We start from the raw sequence: 21,565 nt of genomic DNA, 5'->3' as shown, positions 1-21,565 counted from the left end.
AGTGCTGTCATTCAGTCTCCTAATACTCTCTTGAGCCCAGCCATTGCACATGCCTTACCCCTCACCTGATTAATGGAACAGACTCCGATCCAGTCTCCTGGCCTCCCTTCCTACTGCCCATGCCTCTCCTCTGGTTTCCCCATCCTAGTGCTGATTCCTCCAGACTGTCTGTCTCCCACATCAGACTTCGAGCTAACAGCAGCAAGGGCTATATCGAGTTTACTGTTGACCCTGAACCTAGCACAGAGCCTAGTACACATTCAGTAAATGTCCACTGAATAAATGAATGAATATAACCAGAAGTAATGAGCCTCCACTGTATAGTGAGTTTAAACAATGGGGAAAGAATAGTTTGGAGGTAGCATTGGAAGGGAAGAGAAGGCTAACGTTGTCTCGCAGCCCTGTGATAAATGAGGCCTAGAACAACAGGGGGTCCTATAGGAGCAGTTGTCAGAAGAAAGGAGGAGCCCCTCAGAAAGGAAACTCACCAGCTATGTGACTTTGAGGAGGCTGCTTCACTCTCCAGAGCCTCGGTTTCCTCATCCACCAAACAGCTTTAAAACATCCACCTCAGTGGGCTTTGTGAAAACTGCATTAGATAATGCAGGTAAGATGCTTAGCACAGTATCTGTCTCAGTAAGATGAGCCTAAGTGCTCAATAAACGTCTTTTGAGTAGTCTTGATTAAAGCCAAGAAGGAGGAGGAACCAATGCGTAGGCTAACGAGGCACGGGAGTTCAGAAGGCAGAACTGAGAGTGACGGGGTCTCAGCAGACTGATGGGGAGAAAGCTCAGAGCAGGAAGGAAGAGAGAAGAGAGTCCACGGTGATACCTGTGTTTTCCTTTCCGGCCATCATTCCCAGTGTCTTCCTGTCAGAGCACCCCGACTTTCCCTGAGGAACCAGCACTGCTCCATTCTCAGCCCCTGCCCCTACCTCCAGGGGAAGGCCTGTTTCTGAGACCGGCCAACCAGAGCCTCACGTCTTCCTGGCCAGAGTGATGAGATCAGGATGGGATACAAGTCAGGGCAATGGGAGCCCTTGAGTCTTAATTCTAAGACATCAGATAGAGCTACTGAAGAAGAGGCAGGAGTTTTCTGCTGGGGTTGCCCTCAGAATGAGCTGTGAGCCAGGAGCTGTTGGCAGCCATCTTGCAGCCCCAGACGAGTCGGCTGCCCGAGAGGGAGCCAGCTGCGAGGAAAGCAGGACCTAGAGGTGCAGAGAGCAGCACTGAGGTCAGCTGGTGATGCCCCAGGCCCCTGGCGATATGCGAAGTCCAAGTTCTCCCTGGCTTTGTTACATAAGCCATTAAGGCGCGTTTGAGGCAGGGTTTCAGTCATTAGGAACTATATACAAATGAGTCCATGAGAAAACGAAAAGCAATCCTCCAGGGCAAAACGTCGGGGACCTTGGCCCTGTCCACTATCCGTTAATATATAAGGGTCCTGAGACCCCAAGAGAGGAAGGGGCTTGCAGAGTCTGGACTAGAACCAAGTTCTCCCAATTCCCTCTTCCAACTTTTCTGAATTCTTCAGCATCTTCAGGACACAATCCCAACCCTACTAGGAGCAAGTAGGCCCAAGCCAAAACTTCCTTCCAGCTCGCAGCTCCCACTCCGCTGCACCTTCCTATAAAGCTAATGTTACTGTTTACTACATGCCAAATGCTGACCTAAACCTTTACAGCCACCATTCTCGTTTAATCTTTGAAAACCACTTGAAAAGACTCTTCCTGTTTTACAAACGAGGAAGGTGAGAGGTTGAAAGCCAACATACGATCATACAGCCAATAAGTTGTAGCGCTAAGACCCAGACTTTAGGGCTGTTTGACTGCCTGCGACCACAGCTTCTCAGCCTATTGTCAACAGATCCCTAAAGGGAGGGGGTGGGCAGCCAATCTACTAAAATTAAATGCAAATTTATATATCTGTGCATTTATCTGGGGGCAAATTCATGTGTGATACTGTCAGAGTTTCGAAAGAACCCGTGATCCAAAAAAGGTCGAGAACTTCTGCAGTGCGTGGTGAACTCCTTGTTCAAGACACAGGCCTGCCATACAGACCCTGAGTGAACTCGCCGAGCTCCTCCATCTCGGGGGAAGCAGGCAAGCCCCCAGGGGCTGACCAAGATACTGGCCACTGGGTTTCTGGTTTGGCCACAAGGAGCCTCAAATGCCCCAGCAACCTCCTTCCAAACAGCTGATCTTCACATCCCCCCTTATTTCTCCAAAACGTTTGGATGCCGACTACATGCCAGACACTGCGCTAAGAGCTCTCCACATATCATTTCATTTAATTTTCATAACAACTGTGCAAGGTGAGCACTACTATTATGCACATTTACAGATAAGGAAAGTGAGGCTAAGAAAGGTAAGTGACCTGCTTTCCTTATCTGGATTCTGACGAGGAGCCTTGTTCTCACATATGAAAGTCCACCAGGAAGGATGCCAATCAATTCATCTCAGGAAAAGCGGCCCCGGTGGCTGACCAGGCCTGGCTGTTGGCCAGTTTTCAAACCAAAGCTACCAGGGCTGTGTCCAGGAGCTGCCAGCTCTGAGTGGCTCACAGGCCAGCAGGAAGACCATTTCTCAGAGTATTCTGTTTGGGAAAATACAACTTTACTTCTGGCTCGCTTCACCCACTTGGTGTGAGCTGGACACAATGCAATTGTTTGCAGAACAAGCTGCAATGCCCTTTGCCAAGCTGACCTGGCCTCCGCGTGCAAAGCAGATTACATCAGAGCCCCCAGCGGCCCTCCTCCGGGAGCTCTGCGGCCAGTCAGAGGTGGGACTGAGCTGGCTCCCACTCAAATAGTTTTGCTAAGGAAACTATGAATCCCCTGATAGTGTGTGCACATCTGGTTTTTTTTAAAAGACTAAGCTCAGTTGAAAAGGAAAAGATTTTGAAAAGAAAGAAAAAAAAGAAACAAAAGGCTTCAGAACTTCTCTTTGCAAAACAAATGGTACAGTCCCTACCGCAGATACATCCAGGCTTCTCTTAGTTCCTATTTTATCTCATAAAACAACACCAATGCTAACTCCAGCCTTGATCCACAGACTACTCGCTGAGGCCCCTGCTGTACTTGGGTGGCAGCTGAGGTTGGGGAAGCCTGGAGAGGGCTGAGCAATGGTGATGCACAAGACCTGGCATTTCTGAGAAGGAAGGCCCAGCGTGAGGGAGGGCCCAAAGGGAACCCAGGCTGTGACCTAGATGTCCAGTCACGCACACTAGGCAACCTCTAGGCCACTGTCCTCATTTGGAACCAGAAAAACAAGAAGAAAGAAGAGAAACTGTCAACAGCACTATTTGGAGGTTTGATCTATCCAAAGAGGGTCTTTCAGGGTGCCTTCTACTGACGATCGTGTTCTGGCAGGTCTGGCTGAGACCCCCTAAGTTGGTCCAAGTTCCCATCATCATTCCAACAAGTGGGGATGCAGATCTTCATACCTGGAGCAAAGGTTCTCATTGGACCAAGTCAGTTTGTAGAAGTATGTACAGGGTCACTGACCAGGCCATCAGGAATTCAAAGAAATTCAGTGCACGAAGTGTTTCCTGAGCATCTCATTCATTCACTCCACGTATACTTACTGAGGGTTTACTATATGCCTGACATTGCACAAGGTGGTAGGGGACGCAGGGATAAACAAGATAGACATGGTCCTGCCCTCAGGGAGCCCACAGACTGGCAAGGAAGATAGAGACTACAGGGTTACACAAAATGAGGACAGACGAGTAAAGGATCACATACAGAAGTACAGGGTGCAGTGAGGGAACATATGATGGGGAGACCTTACACAGGCTGGGGATTCAAGGAAGGCTCCCCAAGGAAGTGACATTCAGGCTGAGATCTGACTAGGAGGCGAACAGGGAGAAAGAATTCTGAGCCGAGAGGACAGCACATATGGGAGCCTGACGGGACAGAGATATGGTACATCAGGAAAGAGAAGGACGGCCCAGATGGCTGAAGCCCACAGAGTACAGGGAGGGACAAAAGATGGAGGGGGGGGTAAGGGGGCGGTAGACAGAAGCCAGATCCACCGTGCAGGACACTGCAGGGCACGTTAAGGTGCTCGAACTTTAGCTTAAGTGGAATTGGAAGCCACTAAAATGATTTCAACACAGAAAAGATGTGTTCAGTTACACCTGCTTTGTGAAAAAGGACTGTGATGGCACAAGAATCCATAAAGGTGGGTGTTCAGGAAGAAGGGTTTGGACCTGGGGCCAGGTGCCTAGGGCTCCCAGCCTACAAGGGCCAACAGATTGCTGTCTGGACAGGCACATGCAAGGGGCGTTGCTTACCTGGTTAAACCTCCGGGTAAAGGCCACAACGTTGGGGGCGAGACTATGTTTCTCCTTCTTACTCCATCCACAGCTGGCTAGTTCCTAGGAAGCACAGAGTCAGTTTCAACAGTGATTCTAATTGGGATGCAAACACACCAGGGGCATCTAATTGGAATGTGAACACAGAGGTGGGGAAGGGCTGAAGCCCTGGTCATCCACGTCTTCACCAAGGTGGGAGGGGGCTCTCCTCCTCTGGAGAGGAGGGCTGGGTCTGTGGGTGGAGGTGCATCCTGAGGCCCCCCAGAGGTAAGAAGTAGAATACATTTCTCCACAACCCCAGCCACATTTCCCAGGGCTGCTGTGCCAAAACACGCTTTATCCTACCACGGCCACTCTGCCGGCTCCCCTGGGACCAGAAGTCCCTTCTTAACACAAATTGTCTGAGAGGGCATGATGTTTTAACCAACAGGACTCATCCCCCAGGCTAACTTAAAATTAAAATCTGGCTGAAGGATCTCAGATTTCATCAGCCACGTGACGTCCTCCCTTCCTGGAACCAGGGAAAGTCCCGCTCCAAGCCCACAGCAATCAGAGGCTTCTGGGATTACCTTGATTCCTTCCTGAAGTTGGCCCCTCCCACCTCGCATATAACTCATTACCTAAATGCCTGGCATTCTCAGCTTGTGCCTTAGGGAGCCCTGGCAGACAATGGAGGAAAGGGGGGCGATTCTAAAGTTCTCTACCCCTAAGTTACAAGACCTCCTTTTAATTTATATCAGGCCTCGTATTATTAATAACATTTGTTTTTGCCACACACCTGGAACTTTTATAAGATCTTTAGTGAGAGTGAGCTGCCCAGCAGTGGAAGAGAGGCAGATCAGGGGTCTACTAGGAAGTCAGAGAGGGCAGTGGGAATGGCCAAAGGCCAAACTTGTTGGCTGAGCAGTTACGCCTGAGGTGCTGCGCCCTCCAAAGGCATCGCAGGGGCCCAGCTCTACGTCACAGAAGCCTGGCTTGTGGCAATGTGGGAAGCCTGGCTGAAGGCAATGGGCGGCTCTGGAGAGAAGATGAATGACCTGGACTTGAGAAGGCTTGGGAACCAACCAGGAGCTAAGAAACACAGCTCCTCTTCCTGGCTGCCTCGCTTCTATAAAGGGCATCCTCCCCCTCCCAGGACCCACAGGAAAAAACCACCATCCTTGACCCTGCCAAGTCCTTCACCCTCACAATTTAGACCCCTGGTAACAGAACGACCATGATATTAATTAATGCTACCAAGATCAAGAATCCCCCACATGCCAGGTGTTGGACTGCGTACCTCATATGTTATCTCATGTAATCCTCACCACATCTATTTTAACCAAGAGGAAAAGGACTCAGTATCATTCATCATCCTGAGTGAAGACTTTGACTCCACTTCTTTGCAAAGGAGACAAGAATCTCTTTGAGACGTAGAGTTTCCCTCTGTTTACCATGATTCTCCTTGTTCTGAAAATGTATGTTCGAGGCTCTTTTCAAATGTCCATTTGACCTACCTCAGTTACATTTACTCCTCTCACCCTGCTCCAACTTAAAACGTAGACTTTAATTGTTTTGCAAATGTATATTATTCCCCTTTTGAAGTTTAACTGTGAGGACAAGAGCCTGTCTCTCCTGTGGGTCCCAAAGCCAGTCCTGGAAAGGCATGGGTTATAATCTGGCAGAAGAAAGAATTCGGAAAACTGATATTCAAGGACTGAGGGGTAGTTGTCGCCCAATTTCTGGCTGGCAGTTGCTCCCTTAGTTTTTCCTGACTTCTTTAATAACAGCAGAAGTTACATACACATGTGTGTGTGGTGTGCACACGTGTGTGTGTGTGTGTGCATGCGAGTGTCCATTTAATTCAGAGGCTGTGGTCTTCTTTCCACACTGTGGGTAACTTCAGAGGGCATCCTGAAAGGGAGCAGTGTGGACCTTACAGTGAGACAGGCCCAGGTCAGATCCTGGCCCTCCACACCCCGGCTGCATGAGGCTCATCTTCTCAGAACCTCAATTCTCTCATCTTAAAATGGGTATGAGACTATATTTATCTGTGAAGCTCACACAGAGCACCTGGCATGATACAAGTACCTGACCAAGGTTCCCTCCCTCCCTCTTCCTAGGGTCACGCTGCTGTCACTCAGCTCTAACTCCACATACCCTCTTCTTTCTCCCATAGCACACTCGTTGCTGTCTCGAACTATTAACAAAACCTATTATTATTTATCTTTCATTTTGCTGATGTCCATTCAGGCAGGAACCAAAGCAGGTACTTAATACATCTGCCCTGAATTTATTTGATTTGAACATTTCTAAGATACTGATTCCAAAACTGTTTGTGCAGTTCTTGGATTTTGACAATTCCCTAAGGAACTTTTTGCACTGGAAGACATGTAACCTTTAAAATTAAAACCTCCACAAAGTAAAACATTATGTTTGAGAAGTTCCTTGATAAAGTGGAAGAAGCAAAAGGGCTTAGAACCAAGACCTCACTCTGAATCCCAGCCCTGTCACTTATTTCCTGGGCGACCCCAGGTAAGTTAACCTCTCTGGGCATCAGTTTCATCACTGATGAAAACAGGGATGCTGAAACTAACTCCACAGAATTGTGGCGAAGACCAAGAGCGGTAAAGCCTGACAAAGGAGGTGACATACGGGGCACAGGCCTGACTCACGGCAGATGCCAAGCAGCATCTGTTGAATGAATGGAGTATGAGCATTCCTCAGTGTTGAAATCTCCCAAATTCAGTGCAGAAAGATTTATCAAGATGTCAAAAGAAATAATACCATTCTATCTACAATAAAACAAGTCCTGGGCCCAACCTCCTTGGCACTGTTCCTCTCCTGTTTGGCCTTATAGGAATACAACAGATTCCATCTGTGTGAAGTGGGTTTGGAAAATGTGAAGTAATAGAACAAAACTCTTCCAGTCACTAATGCCTAAAAAAGGTCCACGCTATGGAACTGATTTGGGTGTAATTAAGTGAAAATTGGCCAGAGGAGGCAGGGCTGGTTCTAGAAGGGAGACAAAGGGCTGGGCTGAGGCTGGTAAGGCCCTAGTAGCCCTGTGTCCTTGGGGAGCCACTCCGCTGCCCCTGGGCTGTGCTGGGACCCTGATCTCACCCAGGCTGTCCTTGGCTCTGAGTTCTCTGCTGAGGTCAACTGGATGTCAAAGGAGAGGAAGAGCCTGTACTGTCCTTTGCCAGCTTCTTCTGGGACCTGTCCTCTGTCATGTGGCTGTTCCCCGGGTTCATCAGGGAGAAAACAGAAGCTGTGAGAAAAAGACTTTCTGCTACCAAACGTACAAATTCATCTGCATCCTCTGCTTTCCTCTGGCTTTAATGGAAGAGTGGCCCTTTCCTGCCAGGACACACACTCCTCCTGCCTCTGGGTCCCATCCCCTCCCCCTGCTCAGAGGCCTTGCTGTGCCCTCCCCATCCCTGTCTCTTCACCCTCCTCCTCTCCAATTTCTTCTTCCCACTGCATTATAATGTGCGTCAGCCTCTTCCATTAATAATAACAACGGTGATGACAATAATAACAATGATAGTAACGTATCTCTTGTAGACCTCCCGTCTCCTCCAGCTCCTGCTCACTCCCTTTCTTCTTCTTGCAGGTGAGTTTCTTGAAAGGATTGTCAGTTCTTACCATTTCGACCCGCTTCCCTCTCCACCTCCTTCTCCATCCCTTCTCCCTCTGCTCCACTGAAATCGCACCTTGCTCTACCAGCGACAGCGTCGGGCTAGGCAAGCTTCCTGCCATGTTCTCGACTCCCTGTCCTGGCCTTCAGCCCTGGTTCTCCTGGTTGTCTTCCCAACCCTTGGGCCCCTCATTCGCAGTCTTATTTTCCAGTTGCTTTTTTCTTTTCCGACACATGTCCCTACCCTCACCCACATCTGCCCAAGTTCGTCTTCTACGTTCTTAGACGTCTGTATTCCTCCTTGGAAGGTCGCATATGCTGCCATGGTTTCAACTACATGTCTCTGTCCAGCCCAAGTCTGTCCTGAGCTCCAGACCAGGATATTCAGCTATCTCCTGGACACCTTCCCTTGGCATTCCCACAGGCACCTCAGAATCAGCAGGCCCCACCAAAAGGGTGTCTGAACAGCTGCCTTAAATAAAAAAAACACCGAACAATGTGAGATTCATTTGGACATCCATTCTGACTGTCAAAGGAGAATGTTTATTACAAAGAAATATGGAAAAAAATCCCTAACTGATAGAAAAACAACCTCGTCTTAGTACCCTCATCTGCAAGCATTCCTGGACGTCGGCAAGAGTCAACTCTGGTGTCAGCTCACCCTGCAAAGCTTCCCTGGGCCACACTGCCAGCAGCACCCCCACCAGCTGCCAGTTTTGTGCTTAGTGATCTGGGAGTCAGATGCCTTGTGGTGGCCTGAGAAAGGCCTGACACTGATCATGTCTGGGATCAATAAGGTAAGGCCCTGGAAGAGGAGACCTGGGGAGCGGGACAAGTCCTCCCTGAAGACCCCCACAGGATCTAGGCCATCAGGTCACACATGTGCTTAATTATGACTGCAATCTTCTCCAAATCACATTCCTAAAACATACCCACGTGGAAAATGCACCACGTCAAGGAAAGGTCACTAAATCTGACCTCAGGGACCACCACCAGGCTGGCACCAGCCTACATTACCATTTTGCTTAATGGCAACCTTTTTCCCTCTTCCCTCCATGTTTCTCCTCATTTTGCCATCCTACCCTCTGGAACAATCTTCAGAAGAACTAGCAGGACAATCACACACTTAGTCAAAGGAGTTCTAAAAACACCCCTGGGAATGGGTAACCCACTGAGGCACCCACTTCGGGGTTGGGGTGGGGTCTGAGTAAGGAGTAAAGCATTCAGGACTCTCACACCTCACTGTTGGGTATGCAAAATGGTACGGCCACTTAGGAAAGCAGATGGGCAGTTCTTATAACATTAAGCACACACTTACCCAATGACCCAGCAGTCTCACCAACATAAACATGTGTCCATACAAAAAACCGTACGTGTGTGGTTACAGCAGCTTCATTCCCAATTTCCCCAAAGTAGAAACAACCCAGATTCCCCTCGGCTGGTGAAGGGACAAACAAACTGTGATACATCCATGTAATGAAAAGCTCCTCAGCAAGCAAACAGGAATAAACTACTGGTACACGCGCCAACACAGACGGACAGCAAAAGCTCTATGCTCAGTGAAAGAAACCAGACACAAAAATATTTTATGATTCCATTCATAGGACATTCTGGGGAAGGTAGAAAGCACAGGGACAGAAACGAGCTCACCGGCTGCCGGGGGCTGAACAGGCAGCAGACCGATGGGCACAGGGAGCAGGGGATTTGGGGTGATGGACCAGCTTGCTCTCTGGATTACGGTGGCTCCGTGAGAACACACATTTATCAAAACTCACCAAACTGTTCACTCAGAAGGGTGAATTCTACTGGATGAAATTTAATTTCAATCTTATTCTAACCTCAGTAACTACAACTTAAAAAAAAAAAAGGAAAGGAAACAGCCCAACCATCCAGGACTGAGAAGGGAAGTCCCACAGTAACCACTGTGCAAAAGGACCAGAGAACAACGGACTCAGACCGGAGCGGGACAAAGGGCCTGAAGGAACGCCTCCAGGGAAAAACCAACGCAATCGAAAAGAGGATAGAAATAAAAATACAATAGCTTGAAAAAGTTTGAGCACATGATGAAGGCAAATGACGATAGAAAAAAGGAATTATAATCTCAGGGAATAATAAATAGTATATATTTAATATGTTTAGATATTTTATATATATATTCCAATATTAGGCAGTTGATGGATTGAAAGAAAACAGAATCTGTGGGTCCCTGACACGAGGCACAGTCTCTCTTGAATGGCCCAGGGTCATTAAGGAATGAAACTCAACCCTGGCACACTCCTTAGCTTGGCACTGAGTCATATTTACAAAGCCATATTAACAGTGAATGCTATTTGTTAGTGTTCAACTTTTAGAGCCAATCTAAGGAAAAGTGCGATGGGATTGGCTGTAGCTGCAGAATGTCAGAATGTTAATTTAACGAATTTGACAATGAAAATGTTCAGCTGCCAGAGACGGCAAGTGGAGAAGGGGAGGAAAAGCAGAGGACATGAGCAGTCAAGAGACATCAGCTGATGAAACAAGAAGGAGAGGTTTCAGTGTGCCAAATAAAGTTCCAAAAGGCATCCGGAGAAGAAAAATGTTTAAAGAGTTTACCTCTGGAGAGGAGACCAGCGTAAGTGATCAAGGCCTTTCTCCAGAAGCTCTTCTGTACTATTTGATTACCATGTACAGGATTACTTTGAAACAAATTTTAATAGATGACATATTACACTATTATACATTGTAAACGTTCTAAAATTAAATTTTAACAGTTGAGTAAATACTCAGAAGTATACAAAATTTGTATAAAGTCATAACCTGCTTATAACTTATCAGCATCGACGTTTATAAAGAAAAGGTGGAGCAATCATGTGACAATCAGGACCAGCTGGGCCCTCGGGAAACATGCCTGTCCTCAGGGAGACGTCCCGGCTTTAATCAGGCACAGCGCAAAGAAGGCGGCAGCTAACTGGGGAGCCAGGACAGCCTCGCGGAGCACTGGTGCCAGATGCTTAAACCCTTCCTGGAACAAAACCGGCTGGAATGAAAAGTGGAAGGAAAAGAAAAGGGACAGAGGGACAGGAGACAAAGATGGAAGAAAGGAGGGAAGAGAGGGATAAATGGTGCAGCGAAGGAAGAAGTGAGGAAGGCAGGGCCAACTGAGGGCCAGCACTGTGCTGGAGTGGTCAAGATGGACCAGCCGAGGCCTGCAGGAGTGCAGTGTGTCCAGTGGGGGAGACAGACATGACCAAAAATCACCATAACTCAAGATGACAAAGGACAACTGTATTTTCCTGCTTTGTTTCCCAAGGTGGAGTCCTAAAGGAAATTTGCTAGATCCAGCCTTCCGAGTGGCTGTCAGTGGGCTGAGGTGTCTTTAGCTCTTTCTTAGATGATGATGGAGAAAGAGCGGAAAGGGTGAGTAGAAAGGATAAGGACGGGAGAGAATGCGAAAAGGGAGGGACAAAGGTAGCTGACAGTTTCTAAAGCACATGTACATTCATTGATTTACTAGAGTTAAAAGCCTGTTTTAAGAAACGCAGCAATGAACAAAATATAAATGCTCTGGCTTTGATGGAGCCGATGTTCCACAGCAGGGAGAGAGATGAGAAATTTGTAATAAGCCAGACAGTGACAAATCCTTTGACAAAATATTCATCGGGATGAAGGAGCGGACTATTTGGAGGGGATGCCTCCAGAGACCTGGCTGATAAACTGAAACTGGAGTGGAGATACGAATGAGGTGGAGCAGCAAGCTCTGCAAGTCACTGGGGAAGAGGGTTCCTGGCAGACGGAAGTGCAGATGTTAAGCCACGGAATCAGGAATACCATGGAATCTCTGAGAACAGCAGGGTGGCCAGCGTGGTTGGAGCTGAATGAGCCTGGCGGATGGTGGGAGGAGAGGTGGCAGAAGGAAGTGGCGGGGGAAGGCCAGATAAGGGCTGGATTCATTCTGAGGAGGATGGGAAGGGATGGAGCAGAGGCAGCTCTCAATAGCCCCACGCATGTTAGGTAGGTTTTAGTGCCATGATCACATGAGCGAGAGAGTGGCAGATAGATCCAAAGCCATCAAGTGCTCTTCTGCTGTCCTGTAATGTAGTTTGTACTATAATCTCACAAATGGGGTATTATAATTTTCTCATGTGAGAGCAATTCACTTTAGTAATTGGAAATAAACACCTGCTAGGGGCTGTGTGCGTGGAGATAAGAAGGAGGCTGGGCCCACGGAGAAATGAACACGGGGGCCCCACAGGGCCTCAGAACCCCCAGCTGGACAAACCACAGCAGGAAAGAATCACTGGGGACAAATTGGCGCCTTCTGTGGAGTCAGGATGTGTGGATGGGGGCGGAGACCACTGAATGAATAGAAGTAATTCATCTTTCTCAGCTTTCAGTCATAATAGTTTGTATAGAATAGCAACATTTACAGCCACTACTGTTTCATCAAATCCTCCAACTACTGTTTGCTTAGGAAACGTAGATTTAGGGTCATGAAGATGATGCAAATTTCCCAAAGCATTCCCTCTCTAGCCCTAGTGCTGTGCAGCTCTGCACAATTAGAACCAGCTGTCAACGCAGCGCAGCAGCCAGCCGCATCCCTGTGAACAGTCACCCATCCATGTGACAGAGAAAGGCCCCGACGCACAGAACAGAGAGCAGCTCCGGGAGCGCGGCTTGCCCAGATTCCAAAGCCAGATACGAGGCCCACGGGGCCACACATTCCTTTTCTCCTCTGACACTGGGGACTGTGCTCAATTCTCTTGCTCCATATTCTTGGAAAATGTTTTTTCCAAATAACATCATTATTCAGATGTTCTCTTTTAAAAAAGCATACACTTCGTTTTTTTATTACGGACCTAGAACACATTCACTACAGAAAACTGAGACAATACAGAAAGCCCATAGAAGAAAATTTAAATCATCATTAGCCTAATACCCAGAAAAAAACAGAGTTTACGTTTTGGTCAATAATAGTAACAACAACAACAACAGCTGACATTTACTGAGCCCTTACTAGGCACCAGGCACGTCAGTCATTTGACATATATCTATCCACTGCTCGCTGAATTCTCACAACACACCTATCGGATAGGTACGATTATAGCCCCATTTTACAGATGAAGAAATGAAAGCTTAGTTGGAAAAGTTACGCAATTTGCTCAAATCCTCATATGTGGTCAATGTGAGAGCCAGGATTCAAACCAAGGCGACTGTTCCAGGAGCCTGGACCTTTAGCCACAGAGCTCCTCTGTCTCCAGCACGGTGGCCACTCCCCACTCGCAGACGCAGGGACGCGCACGCACGGGCGCGCACACACACGCACACACTCACTTGCTCTCAACTGAGCTCATCCTGAATCTGTGGTTTTATAACCTGCTTTTGTCCTTACCATGGTACAAACATTTTCTCATAGCTGCCCCATCCCTCCTTCTGTAGAATTCCTACAAGACACACATGACATCTCCTAGAAACAACTCATCATAGTCATCTCCTTTTGTTTTTCCTCTGAGTTCTAGGAGAAAATTTCAGCTTATCTTTTAACTCTACTTTGGTTTTCTGGACTATCTCATCTGCCAGTGCTGTCTCCACTGCAATGTAAATTTGGTAATCATGTTCTTCAGCCCAATTCACACCTTCTTAGTCTTGATCTTCATATACTGCAGGGTCATCCTGAACACTGCTGGGAACACAAAATGAAATTTCTGGAAGTACCTGCTTCATGCGATGATGCAGGCTCTGACCTAGTCTGTACACCGCCTTCCCTCTTTTGGCCAACTAAAACTTTTCTGTCTGGTGAGTATGCTAAACACCACATCGGAAACCGGAAAAGTTAACTCAAAGGTTCCAGGACCACGTGATTCTACCAGTGCGTCCTCTCAGACTTTTAAAGAACACCTCATTCTTACGCTAAATAACTTATTCCAGAGCAAAAAGTGATGCAAAGAAGCCCCAAACCCTAACACCCAACAAATACAGAACAAGGGGGAAAAGAACCGTCCTACATGTCCAGGTAGGTTTGTCTAGGAAATACGAGAATAAGCTAATGTTTTGAAAACTTTAACAAAATAACAGCACATCAATAAGTCAAAGAAGAAAAAAGTGATATGCTCCTCTTAGATACTGAAAAATAATTAGCAAAATGCAATATTCATTTGAGATTTTAAAAAAGAACTTTCAGAAGCTCAGTAATATCCATCTGAAACCCACAGCCATCGTTACACAACAGAGAAACACTATAGGAATTTGAATTAAAATTAGAAACAACAGGTGGCACAGCCTTTCTCAACCAGGTTCTTTATCTGAACCACAGAGCACTGAAAATGATTTGAGTGACTTTCTTAATTCTCCTGAGAACGGTACATTCATTACATAAAATGGACCTTTGGGCATTAGGGTTAATTCTCTCATGGATTCCCTGGTTGAGAAAGGCCTAGAAGCTATAATCCAGTGCTGGCCAATAGAAATATAATGCAAACCGCATATTTTAAATTTTCTAATAGCCAAATTTAAAAAAGGAAAAAAACAGGTGAAATTAATTTAACAATTTATTTTACTTAACTCAGTACGTCCAAAATATCTTTCAACCTTTAATCAACATAAACTACAACAAATTATTAATGAGATCGTTTACATTCTTTTTTTTTTACTAAGCCTTCAAAACCTTTTAGACTAAGTTTTGGTTTTTACACTTACAGAACACCTCAATTTGGACTAGCCACATTTCAAATGCCCAGTAGCCACATGCAGCCACCATATTGGACAACACAGCTCTAACCAACATACAAAGGTATGACATTGAAATATAAGGTACACTTATGGAAAAGGAGGGGTCAGGCAGGAGAATGGAAGGCAAACCGAAGCCCCATCAGCAGGGCCGGGGGGAGGCAGGGGCCCAGGCAGGCAGCTAAGCACCAGAGAGGAAGGTCAGCCTGGGACAAGAAGGCAGACGGAACAGGGGACGAACTCACAGGTGACTGCCCTAGGTTCTCCATGTCCCCGTCACTTAAGGTCTATCCCCAGCTCCGCTCCCCTGTCCCCTCAAAGGGAGGTGGAGCTGGTCACCAGTGGCTCAGGTAGATCCAGCTGCAGCTGTTAGAGGAACGCGGGTTACAGACGGAATGAAGTACTTTCAAAAAAGATCAAGAGAGACACTTGCAGTTCCCACTGGTAGTTTCATGTTTTTATGCGGACATCCTAAGTCGGAGTCCTGGGTTCTAATCTCAGCTGTGCCCCAAACCCCCTCTGAGACTTTGGGTCAGTCCTTCCCACGCGAGTGGCTCCATTTCCTGTCTGTAAAACACAGTGGCACTGGACGCTCTTTAAGGTCCTCCCAGCTCTCCCATCTACATGCCTAGGGAAGCAGAGGTCACATGTGCAGCCTTACACAAAAACACTGTGAGGTAAGAGCTGCCCTGGGAGACCGCGTGACCGCAGTGATTTTCTCTCTCCAAGTGTTTTGAGGGGGTGTGCAGAGGTTGAGTCTGAGAGACACAGTCCAGAAGGGGTGGGGGCTTCTAGGCACCGCAACGTTCCACAGGGATGCAGTGGACATGCCAATCTGGTGAGGCAGGAGACAGGAAACAGCTGGGGAAGCAGGCTGGGGGCAGATGGGGACGATGAACAGAAAAAGCACAACGACCAGGGCAGACTCAGGTTCCACAGAGAGGGAAGGGAAGGAAGGGGCATGCGGAGGGAGGGAGAAGGAAAGAAAAGAAAAAGAGAGAGGAGAAAGAGAAAGGCAGCAGAAGGCAGAGGGTTAAATTCCAGGTGGGATCAGGCACGGCTTTGAGGGAGAAATATGAGAGGCCAGAGGTGCGTCCAGGTAGAGCAGGCAGGGAGGGGGGCGTGGGAGGCCCCACTGCGCACTCGAGCTGTCCAGAGCAGGAGAGGAATTTGCAGAGAGAGCAACCGATGGGCAGCACACACACAGTCCCAAATGTCTCCATGTTCCCCACAAAAGGCAGTCTCAAAGGTCCACATGTCGGCAGCAGATACAACCCACTGGTCAGACACCAGAGAGGCAACACTGGTCACCTTACACCTGGGACCCACCTGCAGAGGCTGAGATCCAAACCGTGTGGCCCCAAATCTCACCAGACAGGAAGAGAACACGTGGGAACACATTAAGATAACCAACCCCCAGCCACACCGTTCCTCCTCACTTTGAGAGGCGTGCAGGGTCCTTCTAGACGAGCTCAGTCCTATTCCCAGGCTGAGAATAATAATAATAATAACAATAATGATAAAACAATGAAAAGAGCAGCTAACAGGTTGTTTGCTGTACACCAGGCACAAGGCTAAATACTTTTCTTATTTTATGCCCCTTCATCTTTTAACAATGGCATGCACCAGGAAGGGCTATTACTGCCCCTTGTTTACACATAAGTAAAATTGAGATTCAGAGAGGATAATTAACTTGCCCAAGGTCACACAGCAATAAGAGACAAAACTGGGATTCAAACCCAGGTCTACCTAACTCCAAGACCCAAGCTCTTAACCACTGTGCTCTCAGCCGGGCCAAGCATTGTTGCCATGATTTTCCACCCACATTTTGAATAAAACTGACTATCTACAAAGTGGATGGCACTCTAAGGTTTAAAAATGAGCAAGAGGTGGGAAGGAAGAGAACTACAAGTTTCTGCGTGCTTCCTCCATTCGAGGTTCTGTACAATGTGCTCTTATCTGCTTTATTTTGCTTAAGTCTCAAAGCCAGACCATGAAGCAGATTTTACTATTCCATTTTACAGATGACAAAACTGAGGCTCATGGAGATGAAGTAATTTATGCAAGTTCATCTAGGTAGTAAATGGCAAGCACCAGAGCCTGAGCTTTTAATACAAAAAGGTCCCAGAAGGAGACTGAGGTACAAGGTAAGGCAATCAGACAGGGGGCTGGGAGTAGGCAGACTTCACTCAGAAAAGCTGACCTGGGGTTGGGGAGCTATAGAAAATCATATGAAGAGCCTGGAGGTTGCACAGGGGCTGAAGGCTGTCCCAGCCTTAAGGACGTCCCCCAAGCACCTCCCTGCAGTGTCAGGCCTGAGTCAGTACGGAGCCAGGCAGAGCTGCAAGAGGGGCCACAGGGTAAGACTTCCTTCATCAAAATAATAGTTTCACGGAACGTACCACACTGCAAGGTCTTCTCCCGCACCCCCAGCAACTTGCTTTTCGATCACAAGCAACTTGAAGCCCCTGGACAGGGCAGGATTTCTGGAAACAAAGCCAGACTTTTGATAAATTCCAGCAATGGCTACACAAGACATATCACAGGGGTGCTGGGCTGTTTTGACATTCGAACATCCTGATGATGACCACAGACGGCCAGTGTATAAGGAGACCAGGAGGAACAGCTCTTTCAGAAAAGCTGTTTCCTCTCCTGAAAGGCTAAAAGGAAAAACCAACCTTCCAAATGTTTGATCTATCCAGGGACACTTACTTAAATTAAAAGTGTGAGGAAACCTTCCAGACACTGGAGCCACTAGCCTCTGACGGTGTGAAACCACCTTTTGTAAGACAGGGAGCAAGACCACGGCTTTAACCCCACACTCAGGCCCAGCCAGCTGCCCAGCTCTGTCTCCAGCTCCATCTAATCAGTAACACCCAGCCAGTCTTCACAGAGTGCCCCTGTGCCAGGCACTGTGTGGGGTTCAGGGGACAGAGCAGAGAACGAGGCCTTTGCGTCCAGTGCAGGAGACAGGCATTAATTATGAACCTGTTACTAAGGCCCGACGGCAAGTTCAGAGTATAACGGAGGGCTGGCTTAGCTGAGGAGCAGGCAACTAACAGTGAGCCAGGTGTGTGTGTGGGAGAGGACTGGCATGGAGCACAAGCATGCCAGGCAGAGTAGAGACAGTACACAGGCTGAAGGTAGATCCAAGAACCAGAGAGGCAGCCAGAGCAGGTGAAGCAGGGAAGTGGGTGGGGAGGGCCAGAAGAATGCTAGAGAGGAAGGGAGAAGCCAGATCCCGCATGGCCTGCACACTCATCCTAAAGACTTGAGACTGATCCTAAGGGCACTGGGAGAACCAGTGGAAATTTTTAAGGGGCTCAGTGATGTGAATAGAGATCTGAAAACTGCGGAGTGGGCAACAGAGTAGGATGGGGCAGAAGTGGGTGGAGAGATGTCCACTGGGAGACGAGCATATAAGTTCAGGAGGAGGCAAGAGGGTAGCCTGAGCTGGGAGGTGGCACTGGGGACAGAGAGAGGAGAAGGGAGGGGAAACTGGGTGTAGGCACTGACTAGGAGCAGGGAATGCGGGAGAAAGAGGAGTCGCTGATGACGGACGCCATGTTTCTGGCCTGACAGGGTGGGCAGGTGTGCCATTCCAGGGTGGGGGACCACAGCAAGATTTTGAGGAAAGAATCATAGGTTTGGTCTGGGGCATGCTGTGGCCAGAGGGCCTGGGGACTTTGGCTTGTGCTTGCTCAGCTTCTTGAAGGACACGCAGGTCTGCCAGTGCCTGTAGAACCAAGGCCCAAGAGCCCAGGGCATGGCATCTGAGGCCTCCACAGTGGGACCACCCTATTCTCTAGTCTAATTTTCCACAATGCCCTTCATCTCTCCTTTGCTCCAGCCAAAGCAAGCTGCTCACTGGTCCCCGTACATGGCCACCCTCTTCCCAACTGCCTTACCTATGTTCACGCTGCTCCCTCTACCTAGAATGCCGTTTCTTCTGATCTTGTGTCCAAATTATACCAATCTTTCCAGACCATGAACAAACAGGACCCCCTCCGGGAGGCTTTGCCCATTGCCCCGGGCTAGATGTACCGGCTCCCCACCCGGACAGCACTTAGTGTGGCCCTTATAATCATTTATACAAATTTCTTACCTTTCCCATTAGACCCAGGATTTCTCTTTCATCCTTGAGTCCCTGACACAGCAGGCAGGGAGCCTCACACAAGGTCAGTATGTGCTGGGCGACTGCATTAATCATGGAAGCCGCCATCCCATGCTGGCCCCAGGAATGCCTCAGCAAGCCATGTGAAGATCATCTGGAAGAAAGTCTCCTCAAATTCCATTCAAGTGTGCAGCTCCATGCAGAGACCTCAGACCTCTGGCCCTCTTGCACATCAGACTCCTCCAGATACCACTCAGACTTCAAGATTGCCTAAATCTTGACTTCAGCACGTGTGCAGCTGAGACTGCTCAGCCCTGACCTGACCACCTCCACATCAGAGGGCAGCCGGCTTAGTGAGGCATCCTGCAGCCGCACCATCACCTCAAGGGGTCACCTGGGGACTGAAATGGACCGTGGGGCTGCAGGCAGGGGCTGGCCACAGCCTGAGCCCTGAGTGCTCCAGGTCCAAGAGGAGGGAAGCGGGGCAGAGGAGTGGAGCTACTCTCTGTAAAGCGGGGCAGGGTTAGGAGAGACGGTGCAAATTCCGCTGTGTAGGGAAGTGTCTGGGCATAACATTTTGAGAGGCTTGCCCTCTCCAAAAAGTTTATCCACAATGCAGAGGGGGGCAAAAAAGAGAGAGAGAGATCACAGCTCTTTTTATGAGTAGGTTTTATCCAAGAACTTCATATTTTCCACTGAAGGAAAAGCCGATCTACATCTAAAGATTCAAACTCTCAAAACCTACACTCAAGAGAAACAATCTCCAGTCATAAATTTAAAGTTTACTTTAAACTCTCATTTCCCAAGAGAGCCGGGGCTTCTGAGCCCTTCACGCCCCTCATTAGAACCTGCCCGTCTGCCAGTCTAGTCGGAAGGCAAACAACACAGGCTGTTTGCAATGACGAGCAAACACTAATGAATTTTGTAGCACGTCTGGTGCTTGAATTTATGGATCATAAAATCATCTGGCTGCTTCTCACCCCGTGCTGACATGCCAATGAGGCAACCCCAAGTATTTACAGACCGGAAGAAGCTGCCAGGACCACTCTGCAAGAGGGAGGCTGGGGCGGGGGGAGTACCCATTAACCTTACCCTTACATATAAACCCATTTTTATGCTCCGACATTCAGACTAAATCTTGGCAAGCAAAATCCTATTAAACTATTTATTTTTTTAAACACCTTGGGGTGTGAGGGAGTCAACCTAACTATTTCAATTGCAGACAGGTACAAACTTAGAAGTTACCAAAATGGCTTTTTAAACATTAGCCAGATGTAGTAAAGGATTTAAAATGTAGTTAGGTTTTTCCAGTTAGACACATAATTTGTCTAATACACCCTAATGAATTCTGAGCGTCTAGAAGAAAGGCACTTCCCCACATATCCACAGCCACCAGGGCAGACCTCCCCACTGCCCAGCCAAGGCGGGGCCCCTGTCCTGGCCACGCTGCCATGACCACCCTGGGGGACTTCTTCCACCCCAGAGGAGGTCTTGGGGAGCCTCCACAGAACCCAGACGGCCCACACTGGGCACTGGCTATCTGGGGCCCTCCAAAGACCAACTTTCATCCCTCGAAGAGTCATACGTCAGAGACCACAGGAAGAGTTATTAAAATGCAGCATGAGCTCCTGCATAAGAGGATCTTTCTTAACTCCAAATAGCCATGTAAAGCTCACTTCCTAATGGCCAACTGTCCCCACAACTGACCTAAGCTGTGCACAAATAAAGGCTGTCTAAACACGGAGGATTTGGGGGCATTAATTTGCTGGAGCCAACACTCATTTAAGCAACTCCTCCCCAGGCCTCCCATCCTACCTTCTCAGGCTCCGTTTAGAAGCCTGCGCAACACGAACACGAAAGGCACTGACTGGAGCAAACAGGGGTCTCAGAGGTGGAAGGTCCCCAAGAGGCAAATGACATATTAGGACAAGGGGATGTTGAAGGACACTGGTTCCCCCTTACTCACATTTTGGGAGTGTATGCCCAGCTTCTGACCATAGCTGCTTCTCCGAGAACTGCACCTTACCCTCAGCCCCACCAGAGAGGTGACCACCTTGAATGACATAAACCTGACCCCCACTGGGCCATTAATTATTCCTTATGTATGAGTCTGGAACCGAGATGGAGGGAGAGAGAAGAGAATTCAGCCTCTAGGGCTCAGGAGCCCCGGGCAGCCATCCTGTGCCCCTCTTGCCAATAGGGAGTCAGAGGAAGCCAGTGGAAGCCCTGAGAAAGACGTGAGAAGGACAGAGGAGAGAGACGAAAGACTAGCATCTGGCTAGGCCTCTGGGCCCAGAGTCCAGCCGCTCTCCATTTCCAGGTGCCGTGAGACACCCCTTGAGGTTTACAGCAAATTCCCCTCTTTTTTTTTTTTTTTTGGCAAATTCTTCTTTTGTTAAGCTGGCTTGAGCTGTTTTCTGTTACTTGAAACTGAAAACATCCTGCCTCACCTGGTCTCCCACTGCTCTGCTCTCACAGCCCGTCAGCCTGGGTGGCCCCAGTGAAAGAAAGAGCGAGGAAAGGAAGGGAAGGCCTGATGGAGGCCAAGGCTTAGAAAGCTCCTCTTTCAGGGAAACCAATCAAACAGGAACCCAGGGACCTCCTTGGAAGAGTCAGAAGCCAGGAACCATAGACCAGGGACATGGCTTCCAAACTCTGAGGAATTCTAGAATCTGTTGACATTCCCAGCATGCAGCTTTGCTTCTCTGCTTCCCTCCAGTGGGGTTAGCCGTTGAATTTCAACAAAATCAGGGCTGTGGGCTAACCCTTCAGGGAAGTGGGAGGGGTGGAGGTTAAGAGAATAACCTGCCCCAT

The 21,565-nt window shown here is 48.3% G+C and overlaps 1 protein-coding gene across 21 annotated transcripts in view; it reads right to left on the bottom strand.

Annotated features, from left to right (window-relative positions):
• The window catches only part of RALGPS1 (Ral GEF with PH domain and SH3 binding motif 1), a 271,251-nt gene that overhangs the window by 173,352 nt on the left and 76,334 nt on the right, over positions 1-21,565 (bottom strand). For 20 of the 21 annotated variants that reach the window (XM_046686090.1, XM_046686100.1, XM_046686023.1 and 17 more), the window contains one exon: positions 4,296-4,379. In XM_046686090.1, coding sequence (XP_046542046.1) covers positions 4,296-4,379 — 84 coding nt within the window. Of the gene's footprint in view, positions 1-4,295; positions 4,380-14,882; positions 15,170-21,565 lie in introns of those variants that run through there. The other variant, XM_046686125.1, reaches the window with a different exon arrangement.

Source organism: Equus quagga, chromosome 1 (genome assembly GCF_021613505.1).
Source record: "Equus quagga isolate Etosha38 chromosome 1, UCLA_HA_Equagga_1.0, whole genome shotgun sequence".
Lineage (NCBI taxonomy): Eukaryota > Metazoa > Chordata > Mammalia > Perissodactyla > Equidae > Equus > Equus quagga.
Note: the sequence above shows the minus strand (reverse complement) of the source record. Positions and strands in the feature narration are given on the sequence as shown.